The 15,607-nt window shown below is 37.1% G+C and overlaps 1 protein-coding gene across 3 annotated transcripts in view; it reads right to left on the bottom strand.

The window, feature by feature from the left end:
* The window catches only part of Runx1t1 (runt-related transcription factor 1; translocated to, 1 (cyclin D-related)), a 122,467-nt gene that overhangs the window by 15,466 nt on the left and 91,394 nt on the right, over window positions 1-15,607 (bottom strand). For all 3 annotated transcript variants that reach the window (XM_013012568.1, XM_013012569.1, XM_013012570.1), the window contains exons 9-10: window positions 13,045-13,113; window positions 6,961-7,151 (exon numbers count right to left, since the gene is read on the bottom strand). In XM_013012568.1, the coding sequence (XP_012868022.1) occupies window positions 6,961-7,151; window positions 13,045-13,113 (260 nt within the window). The remainder of the gene's footprint in view (window positions 1-6,960; window positions 7,152-13,044; window positions 13,114-15,607) is intronic.

The raw sequence follows: 15,607 nt of genomic DNA, 5'->3' as shown, positions 1-15,607 counted from the left end.
ATGCTTGGTAAGAAATGTACGCATTATCCTGCCCATGCAATTGTAACCCCTCTGTACAGTATGTTCACAAATAAAATAAAATAAAATAAAAAATTCTCTCAATAAATAGCCCCACAGGGAATGTTACTACACTGTTGGTGGGAGTGTAAATTTGTTCAGCACTCTGGAAAGCAGTGTGTAGTAACTCAAGACTAAACATAGAGCTCCCCTATGACCCAGCAATCCCATTTCTGGGCATTTACCCAAATGACCACAAACAAGGCCATACTGAAACTACCAGCACAACTATGTTTATCGCAGCATTATTCACCATAGCTAAGATATGGAACAACCCAGATGACCAGTAGATGAATAGATGAAGAAATATATATATATATATATATATATATATATAATACTTTATATATATATATATATAAAATGGAATTCTATGTTTCCATCAGAAAGAATGACACCACCCATTCATGAGAAATGGAAAGACTTGGAAAGAGATATTAAGTGAAGTAAGCCAGACCCAGAGAAAAATAAACTCCAAGGTTTCCCTCATTTGGTTTTTTTTTTGGGGGGGGGTCTGGTCGTGGGACCTGAACTATGGGCCTGGGCGCTGTCCCTCAGCTCTTCAACTCAAGGCTAGCGCTCTACCACTTGAGCCACAGCGCCACTTCCAGCTTTTTTCTTTTTGCTTATGTGGTGCTGAGGAATCGTCAGCTCTTCAGCTCAAGGCTAGCACTCTACCACTTGAGCCACAGCGCCACTTCCAGCTTTTTTCTTTTTGCTTATGTGGTGCTGAGGAATCGAACCCAGAGCCTCAGGCATGCAAGGCAAGCTTTCTACCACTGAGCCACCTTCCCAGCCCCCCTCTTATACTTTCTAAGTGACTAATTTACTTTTGTCCCATCCTCATTGCCCTCAAACTTTCTGGAAATGTCCTAACTTCTGACCACTGACTCATTCTTCCTTTTTAATGCTCCTTTTTGAAATTCCCTCTGCTTTTCACTTCTAAGATACTAAAAAAAATTCTGTTTTCCTACACTGTAATTCCTCTTCTCTTTGTTCACTTCTCTCTTGTTGACAGGGATGATGTTGGGAAGAGTCATACTTTCCTTCTTCCTGTCTCTTTTGTCAGACATGGCTTCTATGATCAGCTGTAACTGAAAGACTCCAACCTGTTTCTCTGCTCTCCAGCCTTGCATGGAGTTAGGCCAGGAGGCATTTCTATGCCAGTGCCCCCTAAAGCTGACTCTGGTGTTGTTCATTTAAATCATGGGCGATACTCTGGACTGTAACACATTTTACTACATGCCAAACTCCAGAAGTTATTTCTGAGGTCTTTCTTTCCTACCTCATGAGTAAATCCTTGCTGTCTTTCCTAATGGAATCATTTCTTAATTCACTCCCTCCTACCATCCCCTCAAGATTCCTTGTCAGGTAATGTGTGTATAACGTCTAATAACATCATTTGTACCACCACCTTGCAGTAGTTTGGGTCACCCAAACATCCTACTTTTGGAGATGAGAAAAACCAAAAACGCTAACAGGTCAGCAACACAGGGTCCAGGGTCCAATCAGATTTCTCTGTCCACTATGCCACAAATAGCTGGCCTGATAATAAAAATCTAATTGGAACCTAACATCTCATCTCATAATCTGATCTTTCTGGAAGTTGACTGGCCTGATCAGCCTGTGAGGGTGCCATAGTATTGCTGTGAGGCTCTGGTAGCAACTGACACTACACAAGTGTCACCTCCATAATTCCAGCCATACATACTGGGACAGCTTCACTAATTCTAGAAAGAGCAAGGGAGAATCTTCCTGATTTGCTCACATGATCAGGGCTTATTAGCACAATATGGAAATATAAAGACCTCATCACTGTTTCTGAACAGTGCTGTAAACTACCCAGACAAATCCAACTCTGTAATGCTATACCCTATACAGGAAAAAACAAATAAAGGCTATTTTAACAAGGGTGAGAATATTATTTTGGTGGCTGAAAAACACAGAAATGAATTTTTAGACTGTTCCATCTGAACAGTATAATTGTTTATAATCTGTTTTTATGCTTACTGTAGTTACATGTTCTAATTACCTAAGCTAAAACAAGTTACTTCAAAAAGGAGCTGTGAACTGAAAGTCCTCTGAACAACTACTTGAAGATAATAAAATAATAATAATAATGAAATAGAAAGGCAGTAGTTGTATAAATTGCATTGGAAACAGCTACAGTCTAACAGTGTACATAGGAAATAAACAATGTATATATCTAAATGATATAGAAGAAATGTAACTGTTTGAGATGACCAGATTCCATAACTAATACTAATATTATATTCTGGTTGAAATGTATACGTATTATAAAAGGATAAAGTATGGAAAATTATCATGCTGCTTAGGTTCTGTCTCAGACCTGGGATCATTCTGTTCGTAATATCATGAGTTTGCAAATCCAAGTAAAATTAAAGGATCAGAAGCAATAAATGACAGAAGTTCAACAAAGTACACATAATAGTAAACATTTGAGGAAAACCCTCCTGCTACTTACATGCACCATGCAGTTATTAAAACAGTACCTGACAGCTAGACAACATAGGCCCAGGAATAAATAACTTATGTGAACTGAGATGCTGAACAAGTAGCCAAATTCCTCCTTGCTGGCTTTCTTACCAGCAAGTAGAGAAAACCCAACCATTTTGCTGTGCCTGATATGAGAAGCAAAAGAGCTAAAATACAAAATGCAATTTGTGGCCAGGTATGTTTGGCTCACACTTGTAATTCTATTCACTCAGGAGAGTGAGATCTGAGAATCACAGTTTAAAACTAGCATGAGCAGGAAAGTCCTTAAGAGAGCTAGTTCAAGCCTGAGTGAAAGAAAACCTAAGGGACAGTGCTGGGGCCCTGTGTTCAAATCCCAGTACCAGGACCAAAAAAGAATTGTGTTACACTAGGTTAATATTCATTGCTTCATGGCACCTCTTCTTATTTCAACTCAGGCAAAACAAACTTCCTACAAGCCTCAAAACTTTGTTGACCATGATTTTTGGTGCCCAAGGCAGCCAGATTTATAGGAGTGGTATGCCCCAGCAAGAGCACCTTATTTACTGTGAAAAGCATGCCAGTTTGGATGATACATTATTTGCTATCCTTCTCACTACAAACACTACATATGCCAAACATTCCTGTCTGTGCTTTCTTCCTGCTCATCTCCACAAATACATGTTTCAAATAGTCTCTTTCTTTCCAAAACTTTCCCATCCTTGCTGCCAGCCCTTTTGATTTTCTAAAATCCCTCGTTTTTCTAAGCAGAATCAGCAGTATTGGCTTAATTTCACACATGTGAAAACTGAGGTAGAAAAAGGAAGGCGAAGAAGTCCGATTGGTTCACATGTTAGCACTCCAGCCTGTGAGAGTGAGCCCCTACATTCAAGTCTTATTTCCAGAAAGAAAAAAAAAAGGAAAGCTAGGTGCAGAAATTAAAGAGAGAGAGAGGTCAGAAATATTTGGGCTTAACACAAATGGCTCAGAGGAAACAAAAGCCACATGGAACCTAGAACTCCAGTCTTCTGATTCTGAAGTCCAAGTTCCTTCTCACAACCCCTACAAAGGAAAAAGTCACAAAAATAACATTTAAGTTTACAATATCTACATATTTCTATGCATCTCAGTTATATAGATTATACTCATGATTTAGATAAGAAGTGGGCAGAAAAGTCTACAACAGGAAAGTGGCTTCAAATACAGAATGGGGAAGACTAGGACATGTGGTTCCAGCCACACAAAAATGTTAGTACAAACTATGAAGAAGAATTGTGGGAAATAACAGCAGATAACAAAACTATGAGTTTTAGCTATGGAAACACCATAAAATGCTGATAAAAAATCTAAAAAAAAATAAACGAGCAAAGTAAGCAAACAATATCACATTCTTTAAGAAGAAATGGAATCTAACAGGAATATCATGACTCTTCCAAGGACCCCCAGAGTGATCATTGAGCTGGCCCCAGATTCAACCTTCTGAATCCTGCCACAGCACAGAGGATGATCCTCCCGTGCCCTGAGCATGCTCTCTAAGTTTTGTGATCAAATCACATTATCCAAGACAGGACACTGCAGAGTGCACTGAGACACAAGTAATTATATGAAGATGACAGCTGTGGGCCTCAAACTCAGGTATATTGTCATTCTATACTTGGCCCCACTATGCTGACCCTTTCAGACCCAGAGAGGTTGGTCTGTCCAGTGGCACAGAATAATTTACTTGATCTTGTAAAAAGTTTAACTAGTGTTGTTCTCACACACACACACACACACACACACACACAAAGAACACAATTATTTTCTCTGCCACCTCATACATAACTTAAGTAGCTCAAAGCCAACATGTTTTAAAGGTGGTTCAAATAAGGTTAACAGGATGTAGGCACCCAAATCCTGTGTATCCACTGAACAATGATCGCTTCTTCTTTCCTGACAGCTAATGAAGTGTTGAGTCTTACCGATTCAACCTCTGGGGGTTCAGCTAGCATTTCCAGTTTTACCCATCCCACTACGACTACTGGCCATCCTCAGCCAAGTGTCTTCTGACTTATCTCTCTCCTGAAATACACATGGACATTGTTCCTCCTTGTTATTTCTTCGAAACTCTGACCACATTGTCATCCAAACAATCCTTCCCCAATACCCAGCAGCCACAGGGTGGTCTTGCTTCCAAAGGCCACTTATAGCTTCTTTCTCTACCTTCCCTTTGCTTCCCTACAGGATGTAACAGAAAGCAGTGGGTGAGGGGGTAGATGGGAGGGCAGCTGCCAACTAGTTCCTAATTATCCTTAAGTCCCAGAAGCCTTCACATTTATTATGCTCTTATAATTTAGCTATTTGACTCTCTTGATGAATTGTAGTCAGCATGAAGCAAGGACTATGATGCCCTTTAGTGCCAACAGAGTCGCTGATACATAATAAAAACTCAGTAATTCAATGAAAGAATAAACAAATAAAACGGATGTGAGCATTTAGAGCTATAGATATCAAATAACGAACTTCCCTGGCTAGGTCACACAAAGAAAGCCCATTAATTCCTGAATGCAGTTTTAAAATCAATAGCTGTTACACTTAGCAGCAATGTATGTATATTTCAACCAATTACTATCATGGGCAAGCCTCCTATTTTGTTCAAAAGAAATAGAAAATAATTTATGAAATATCAAAGGTACACTGTTGTATGGGCTTTATTGTGGACTGAATAGGTAATAGGCAAGGACATTTCTAGTTATAGAGTCATAAGCAGGAATGCTCAGCAGTGTTGAAGTATCTTCTTAGTGGATCAGCTGGGCCACACAGTCTTGACCTGATGGATGTCCATTCTCTGGGGTGGTGGGTGGGGAGATAATGCTAGCCAGAGCTGGAAAGGGTCATCTAGCCTAGCAAGGGAAGCCAGTGCCTTTCTGGTTGTCAGAGGTTAAAGCAAGCTTTCTAAACTTGAATTCTAACATTGGTGTGACAGTTTTAGCAACAATGTGACAATTTTTTCTGGATAGGTTTGGGAATAAAGACACAAAGTACATACATATCATACAACATGTTATTATTTAAACACAATGACCTATTAATTCACATTCTCTCACAAGATATCTGTCTTTACAATTTAGTGACCTAACAAAATACTTTTAACAACTCTAATACAACTCTAAATGTTCGCTGAAAATGGTAATGTCTGATGAGAATTGTGGATTGTGCCTCACAATGCCACTAATTTGTACACCTTCTCTTCAAAAGACACTAATAAGTTTTTTTTTAAATAACATAAAAATCACAAAACAAAGTCCTTATATATCTTAGCTGCAAGATGCCAATAAAATTGAATTTCTGCCTGGTTTAATTTGACAATGGAAAAGTCAGTAGTTAAAGGGTAGATAAACTTCCCTTTGTCCCTCTCTTCCTGAGAAACTTTCAAATGTTGAAAATCAATTCCTTTTGTCCCCTTGTTATTCATCTGCTACACATTAAATAGAAACTCTGGGCATTGAGTGATTCCTGCAGCGCCTTTCATCTACAGAAAAGCCTGGTACAAATTAAATTCTTACTCTCCCTCGCAAATTATAGATATGTATTGTAGTAGACCATTGATTTATCAGTTCGTGCCTTTGAGAGTTCAGCTTTGTGAGACTAGCTAATTGTAGTCTTTTATCTAAAGTTACTGTGGGGTTGAGGATTGTGATGCTGTATTAATTAACATGAAGCATTTCTAGGTTGCTCTGATCTGATAGGCTATATTTTAAAGTATTGTTACATTTAATTATTTACTTCCTAGTTCTTTGAGTCATTGTGGTGCTTGCATGTGTGCACGTGCGCGTGTGTGCGTGCGTGTGTGTGTGTGTGTGTGAATGACTATTCTGAAATAATACTGAGCGGTATTATTTGTGACAACAATGTTATTGTATGACCACCAAAATGATAAATAAAGTAGAAATAAAGATTATACACAAAACCATTTAGAAATATTTAGAAAATGCAAATATTGCTTTAGCATTGGACTTTAGGATCAATAACTAAAAGAGTGATATTTGATCTCAGGCCTGCAGTATATCTTTAGAGACCATACATAACACAATTTATATTTATTAAATCACTTCTATTAGAAAGAAGCCACCCAGCCAACCTTCCCCTCACCCACACACACATTCACATACACACCCAAAGTAGATTTTGCAAGTCTGTTGTTCACCAAAAATACAAAGCACCTTTCTGTTTAGAGAATTATTCTTGTAGATCTCTCATAATGTAATGCAATTAGATTAGCTCTTGATCAATTCCACAAGTGCCTGGACTTCCCTAAATTGTTCTCCAGCTTTGTCCCAAAGATTTCGTCTAAAGCCCAATATCCCGTTTTACTTGGGATCACCTGGAATAAAAAAAAAAAGATCACTCTAGGAACTTATACACTTGGGAGCTGGCCCAACACCTCACCTCGCTGGAATCCTCCTGCTGATTGATAACCGCCAAGGCGTCCTCTGCAGCCTGTCGCTTGGCCTCTGCCACTGTGCGCTCCATCTTGGCTCTCTCCGTGGTGATCATGTCGTGGGCTTTACGTTCTGCCTCAGACACGGCCTTCTGCAGCTCAGTCATTGCCTGGCGCTTCACCTCGTTCACCGCCTCCTCTGTGCAGCAGTCAGGCCAAACCCAGCAAGAGAAGAAGTCTCAATTAGCTCAGGATCCTGGATACTGGTCCCTTCTTAACAGAGTTCTATACAACAGGCCCAACTCTCACTGAATCACTGGGCAGCACTGGCTAAGAAATTACCAGATCTTTGAAATTCCTCTAGGAATGTCAACAGTGTAATTTTTAAAAAAAACACAAAACTTCTACTTCTAGGAATACTTTTAAAATATACAAATCATTGCTAAAATTCTTTTACCAAAACAGTACCTGCAGAAATGATTCTGAGAGCAGACTAAGTAGCTAAAGGCAAGAATACACACAAGAGGCCCGAGTGGATCATTCTGACACATAAAGTAGTATTCCCCAATATAGCTTAATATGAATACTTTACAGTAAACTAATAGAGGAACTAGTATGGTTACACACACCTGTAATTCTAGCAGTTGGGAGGCTAAGATCAGTACATTGCTAGTTCAATGACAATCTAGGGTATGTATTAAGATTCAGCATCAAACAACAGTGAATGAATGAGTGAATAAATCAAAAAGAAAAAAGGAAGGAAGGAAAATAAATAAAAAGAAAGTTGGCTGAACATAATTCCTTGTGTCTGTAAACACAGCCATATAGGAAGGAAAGGGAATGGGATGGTTCGAGGCTAGCCTCAGCGAAATATTAGTGAGACCCCCATGTCAAAGAACAAATAGAGTTTGATAGTTCATACTTGTACTGCAGCTACTGGGAAGGTACAGGTAGAAGGACCGAGGTTGAGGCTAGCTCCAGGGAAAAGTATGACCCCCCCCCTGAAATAAGTAACTGAAGAGAAAATGGTTGTGTTCTTATACACACACAGGATGTAAACAGTTGCTTTGCTGACAAAAATACAACAAATGGTGAAAAGTTAAATTGGATAGCAAATAACAGATCTGCTAAAGAAAACCAGTAATGTAGAAGATGATCCAGTTGTACATTTTCTGAAGTCATTTCTGAGCAATAAGGATAAATACCCCATATAGGCTAAGTGATTGAAGTTTGGAGAAATTCTATAACCTCATTTCTAAGTTTTAAACTGTGATCAATCAACTCCATCAAATATATTCAGTGTATCTACCAAGCCAACTGTTGCTCTACACAAACATGAACACACCACGTCACAAACCAAGACCCTGGGTGAATGGCCATGGCAGACCTGGCAGGTATCAATTAATGCATTAGTTTTGGCAACAGCAAGGGTGCAAAGATTCAGCTAATGTACAATGTTAAGATTGACAACTCAAACAAGTAATTTCCATTTAAAAAAATTAACAGTTCTAATTAACAAGGGAAAATATCCTCCCCCTGAATTAGTTTATCTAATTTTCATCTTTATTCAAAGCAAAATGACAATGATTAATTGAAAATTTAATAAGCAGTAATTATTAACTTGGCAAACCTAGTACCAATTAACACTCTATTAAAACTAATTATGACATGTTTCATTCAAGTGTTTGCACTTAATTGTTTCACCCACTTAAAAAGCACCTTAATTAAATGTTCTGTTTAATTAAAAACATAGATTCCTAGTAAAAAATGTTTTACTGTAGATTAAAAATGTAAGAGATTCAAGTACTGCCAGGGTCTCCTAAAATTACTATAGTTTAGTTCACACACTTCTAGGGTTTGACTTGCACATCATCAGAAATTCTCCATTGGTGACTCACTGTCAGGACTTTTTGTTACCTCTGTCACTTTAGCAGTACTTCTCAAGAGCATTCCTTTGCAATTACTGTCTACTTCAGTTTTACAAACCAAACTGTAAGGCAAAGATCCTGACCAGAAATAGTAACTAAAATATGTTAAGCCTTTGTTAGCTGCTTCCAGGTATACATTTTTAAAATCTAGATAGAATCAGCCTAGTGTAGACAGAACTTACAACAGCTTCTTCATCAGGAGGTGAAAGATGCCTTTATTACCTGATCATAAAGACACAGGGTCACGGGGGAAGCACTGCCCTTCTAACTATACAGCCCGGGTCTAATTTAGTTTGAATATTCAAGGTGAATTAAAATTCTATCTAAGTGGTAATACAGGACAATAATTTTTGCTTACGATCAAAGCTGTAGCTTGACTAATTGTATATGCAAATCAGGCAATTTATATTTAAATTATGCATTCCTTTTCTAATCCCACAGGCATATACAGATCAGCAAAGAGAATTGGTAGGACATTTGCAAGGTGCTTGAATATTTATTACCAACTGCAAACATTCTCTGATTGTTTCAAAAGAAATGTACAGAAGAAGACATTCAGCTTTTTTCTGTATGTTTCAGTTTGAAATCCATCTTTTTGTTATTATTTATTTCTCCAGTTGTGTAAAGTTCTTCGTAACTTTTGATTGAGTTTGTATTCTTTGCTATTGAAAAGATTTTAAAAATATTATGCTTAGGGAAAAACAGGTAAGAGCTGATCTTTTAAAATGTGCATGAATCTGTTATTGAAGTGTCTTAGAGGTATAAGTGCAAAATCTGCCTAGGGTCTTCAGAAAAAATAATTATGTATCAATCAATGTTCATGTCTTGACTTTGTAAATGGACTATGGTTGTATAAAAATATCTTTGATGACAGGAAACACAAGCAAAACAACATTATCTCTATGAATTACAAATCATTAAGGAAAACTGTGAATGCATGTAATGAGGGTACATATACATGTATGTGTTACATATATATTTACACAAAATATTAAATATGTATTTACATATTATATATATTCACCAACCAAGAAATTAAGTGAATAAAATTGTGCAAAACAAAACCCTCCAACAATTTCAAATATGTATATCTGTGCAAATATATATATATATATACACACACACACAATTTTCTGAGAAAAGGGATCCACTGTTTTTACTACCTCATACTGTTAGTCCCCTTTAGTATATTCCTAGTGTTCTAAGCTCTACTTATCTTTTTCCACAAAGATAATGCATAGTATATTCATTTCAAGGACATATTTTATTGACTTCTTTCTGAAAGCAAATTTTTTCATCTCAGCCTATTTTTGGGTTCTTGGGGAAACTGTAATACCCTTGACATTGTCATCATGTTGGTGGTGTGCACACTAGGAACATCAGAAATGCCTTTTAAGGGGCTGGGAAGGTGACTCAGTGGTAGAGCTCTTGCCTTGCATGCCTGAGGCCCTGGGTTCGATGCCTCAGCACCACATAAGCAAAAAGAAAAAAGCCGAAAGTGGCGCTGTGGCTCAACTGGTAGAGCGCTAGCCTTGAGCTGAAGAGCCGAGGGACAGCACCCAGACCCAGAGTTCAGGCCCCACGACCGGACCCAAAAAAAGAAAAAAAATGCCTTTTAAGAAATCTTTTCCAGATAACTATTACAAGTTCCTGGAGTTCTCCATGTAAAATTGTCAACCAAATAGTTGAGGAACTATTAAAACAACAACAAAACTACTCCCAAACTATTCCTTTGCATCCAGTTAGGGTAGATACCAGAGTGAGAAGAATAAAAATGTAACATGTACCACTACTAAATTATATTTTAGAATGAAAACCTAATGTAGGTGATAAATACATTTTAAATAACCCAAACATTTCCTTCATAAATTACATACACATAAGAAAAGCTAGTATTGCTTTTTTTTTTTTCCTATGGTCTAAGTTCCTCAAGCCTAAAGTACATCAGGATTGGATTCAGACACCCACAGAACAGACAGTGAAGAAAAATAATGATGGATTCAATAGATGACAATGTATCATGTGGGGAAAAATGTGACTAAGTGGAAAATACACATTGCAGTTTTGAATCTGCTTCCAATTGCTTACCACTTATGGTTGGACTGCCTTTGTGCTTAGCTATTCAAGTTGACTTTTCAACAAAGGTGATATATGCAGAAAAACCTTGCTCTCACTTAATAGAAGACCAACAAAGACTTGAACAGATAATAACACAGGAGAGTTTGGATTACACAGGACTGGGTGTCAAGTTTTCTTTAAGGATGAACAAGAATTTAACCCAAATTCATGTAACTAAGGGAAACAGAAAAACTCTGCTCTCCCCTCAATATAAAAAGAAGTCATCCTTCGGCTGTCAACACACACACACACACACACACACACACACACACACACACACACACACACACACCACAAATCTGACAAATTCTTTGTACCTCTTATTAGAATAAGATGCACAAACACTTTGAAAAGGGACAGGAATAAATGGCCAGAAAGATGTAGCAATTCTTTTTTTTGGGGGGGGTGGGTGGAACCCACCATGTTTTGAACAACACTCTATTGTATAGATGAGCAACATATTGCATACATTAATGATACAGTTGAATGGATCTGATTTGTATATCGGACACACGAGAGAATGTTCTAGATCTTATTCTAAGCTACCAATCCTAGAGAACTATTAAAATGTGCTATTTTGATAGATTTTGTTATTTGTACAAAAACAGTTCTTTTTTGACAATCTATAAAATATATGAATAAGATATACGTAACCAAAGATTCAGCAATAGCTTAACATTACAAACTCAACTGAGTTAAATAAAAACCCCAAAAGAAAACTTTTGTAGAAACACAATAAAAATCCTTTCCCCTGGCTCTTGCATTGGTCCTGCCAGCCTGCGCCCAGTTAACTTTGCAGTAATAGCATTCACCAGTCTTGCAGCTCAAACAAACAAATGGTTTTAACAGCTGGCATTACAGCAGCTCAAAGCCACAACCACAATATTTTTTATGTCATCTTTAACTTCTAAAACAGGCCGAGTTGGTTTTATACAAGTTTTTGCTCTACTTGTACTCCATCTACATTTGGCTAGATCTAAATATTAAGCCTAATCAGAACGATGCAATGGCTGGGTCATCATGACTTTCAAATCCAGTATAAAACTTAGAACAATATTTAACAGAAAGCATATATGTAAAAGCAGAAGCCTAGCACAACTGACATTGAACTTAAAAAAGAAATTTAGGTCTGATCCTTGAGAATTAGCACAGAAGATGCATTATAAAAGTTGATTTTTTTATTGTACTGTTTGCCATTATTTCTTTTATATTTCTTTTTCCCTCCCTTTTGGTTTATACCCTGATGTCATTTTTTTTCTGTATCCTTTGTCTTATATATAAGTTTATCTGATTTGGGGAAGGGAGGGGTATCACAGAAAGGGTGGACAAAGGGGGAAATGATCAACAGTGATACTCACTAGACTTCTGTTGGAAATGAACTTTACAACTTGGGGTGGAAGGAGGATTGGGAGGGAGAAAGTGGGAGAAAATTAGGGAGGGGATAACATTATTCAAAAAGAAAGGTACTCATTACCTGATTTATGTAACTGTAACCCCTCTGTACATCACCTTTACAATAATATTCCAATTTAAATAATAAAAACAGTTGATTGCAACTACAAATATCCTCAAGAAGTTCCTTAACAAGTCAACTGGATTTGAATATGATTTTTTTAAATAAGAAGGCAGAGGAAAAATACGGAAGTGTGCAATTAAATTCATAAAACACTGTTTTTTCTTTTTTTTTTCATCAAAGAAAAACTGCATGTAAGCAAAAGTCTCCTATGCCAAATTTCAGCCTGAAACCAGAAAAAAAAAAAAAAACAGGATAGGGGGGGAGGCATGGGTAATAAAGGAAATATTGCCAGCCTTTCAATTATAATGGCACTAGCAGATGCTAAAACTATTTCACATTTTAATAAGGCTTGGTTTGAGAATATTAATGAGGGGGGTGCTATTGTTTTTTTGTTTTGTTTTATGGTTGTTGTTTTGTTTTTGCTGTTGTTGTTAGTACTAAAGTCCTTCCTTGTCATTCTTCACATGACTGCATTAACAACTGCACACAGCTGCCAGCACACGAAACTCATGTTTTTAAACAATTCTTACCAGCCTTCTTCCAGATCTCCTCTGGCACATATCCAGATGCAGGCCTGTGAAGGAATTCCCGATGCGCATCTATGAAAAGGATGGGTAGGGGTAGAGAGAAGGGAAGAGCACATCAGCATGATCAGGTCCTCACACAGAACCAAACAAGCAATGCCCTGTCTCCTGGCTTCAATACAAAAATGCAGCTTTTAAAAGGCTGAACATTTCACTGAGACACAAAATAGCAAGGCCAGTCATTAGAGCTCAAGGAAAACAGAAGGTCATAGGACCAAATCTTTCAAATGTTCAAATCCACAGCAATTTTACTACATTACATAATAGGATGTTTGGGAACAGTCTTCCCAGGATTCTCTCATTGTGAGAGTTTACATATATATGTTCTTTATTATTGAAGAAAATAAACTGTATTGGTACTTTTCCTTTGAAGAGTCAAATTAGTAGTTAAAGATATCAGTTGTCAGGGTAATGTAATTTCAACAGAACTCCAGTTTTTCCACCTTTTCACAGACCAGCTCAAGGGCTATACCATTTCTCACACATGACTTCTTATGAAAAAATCTCAATGAACACTAAACGTTTTCACACAAATTTGATGATACTGATTGGACGTTGGTGGAAGTAAGAAAGACCTATCAGAATAAACCCAGACATTCAGCTGAGCAAATAGAATCTGGAATGTGCATTTCTGAAAAGGAAATGAAGCTCTACCCGAAATGCTGTTTTTATTATGCTTTGGAATTTTAAAGTTGATAAAGGAATGCTAGCTTTCCAAATAACATCTTCATTGTTCCATGTTAGCTTTTCAATAAAAAAAAACAACTATGTGCTCAATCATTTTTAGGAAGAAAATAATCAGCTGGATTTGTAGGGCCCATAAGAAAATTACTCAACCCATGTTAAAATACAAAATAGCAATGGAATTTTCTCTATGTTCAAGAAATGCCAAGTAGAAAGGCAGAGGTTTTAGACACTACTTTAGAATTCAGTCTGATTTACTGTATGCTATTTAATAGCTACAGAATAATAAAAAGAAAGAAAAAGCATGATCAATTTAGTTTTGTATATGGCATTCCATGTAAATGCTGTGAATGCTCTAAATCTTTGTATGGGACTAGATTTAACTTTGCTATGCTGAAAAGTTTACTACAATTTTGTCAAGAACTTTACCATTTTGGCCAGAAGGGGGTGGGTGGGGATGAGTGGGGAGAGATGGGAAGGGATGGGAAGGAGAAACAAAGGAAGAGGCAACAATGCTTGATAAGAAATGTACTCATTACCTTGCCCATGTAATTGTAACCCCTCTATACGGTATTTTCACACACACACACACACACACACACACACACACACAATATATATATATATAAAGACTAAACTCTCCATCCTATATTTTCAATGTTTAGTTTAAGTCTGAAATGAGTCCAAATATAACAGGTTTTTTTTAAAGTTTATATCATAATCACATGACTACTTAATTATCAGATGGTCTGGAAATATCCATCTATTCTTGTGTCCACAGTCATTTCTGTAAAGTCAATGACAAAAAACCCCCAGATATTTCATCTCAAGTAGTTTTCATTCTTTAAAAAAAATGAAATTAAAAAACTATTTGGTGGGCTATTTCCGGCTCAGTGGTAGAGTGCTTGTCTTGCATGCATGAGGCCTTGAGTTCGATTCCTCAGCGCCACATAAGAAAAAGCTGGAAGTGGCACTATAGCTCAAGTGGTAGAGCACTAGCCTTGAGCTGAAGAGCTGAGGGACAGCGCCCAGGCCCAGAGTTCAGATCCCAGGACAGACAAGAAAAAAAACAAAAACAAAAACAAAACATACAAAAAAAAACCCTCTTTGGTGCATACATGACTTAAAGAAAATTCAATGTGATTAATTAGGTTCATCAAGATTATGGTTCATACCTCTGTAACTATTTTCATAAGAAATTAAGTAAATCAAGTTCACATTTTCACAGGCATTACAGCAAAATAGAAATTTTCAACTTTACAACAAAAAAAATTAAAAATAATCTAAAATAAGAAATTTGCAAGCTGGGCATCAGTGGTTGTAATCCTTGCTACTCCGGAAGTTAAGATCTGAGGATCATGGTTCAAAGCTAGCCTGGGCAGGAAAGTCCATGAGATTCTTTCTTATCTCAAATAAACGAACAGAAAACAGGAAGTGGAGACATGGCTCAAGTGATAGAGTGCTTGCCTTATGCTGAAGGGCTGAGGGACAGCACCCAGGCCCAGAGTTCAAGCCCATGACTGAAAAAAAAAATTCTTAGAATAACTTTTAAAGGTAATTTTTAAGAATAAGAGACTTTGACTTAATCCTACTTAACTGGATAAGAACAAGTCTTTAATGCCTAAGGACAGGGGGGAAAAGAAAACAAAACACTGCCTTCTCCAAAGAAGAATTTTCACTTAGCAGGATTTAAAAAAAAAAAAAGATCAATTAAAAATTCTCTCAATAATCTAAAATATACTTGGAACTCAAAAAATTAAACCCCCCAACAACAAATCCCCAAAGAAACAACTGCCCAATAAATAAGTGGGCGAAAGACTTAAAG

The sequence above is a fragment of the Dipodomys ordii genome, unplaced genomic scaffold, assembly GCF_000151885.1.
Source record: "Dipodomys ordii isolate 6190 unplaced genomic scaffold, Dord_2.0 Scaffold17, whole genome shotgun sequence".
Taxonomy (NCBI): domain Eukaryota; kingdom Metazoa; phylum Chordata; class Mammalia; order Rodentia; family Heteromyidae; genus Dipodomys; species Dipodomys ordii.
This window is presented reverse-complemented; position numbering and strand designations above follow the sequence as displayed.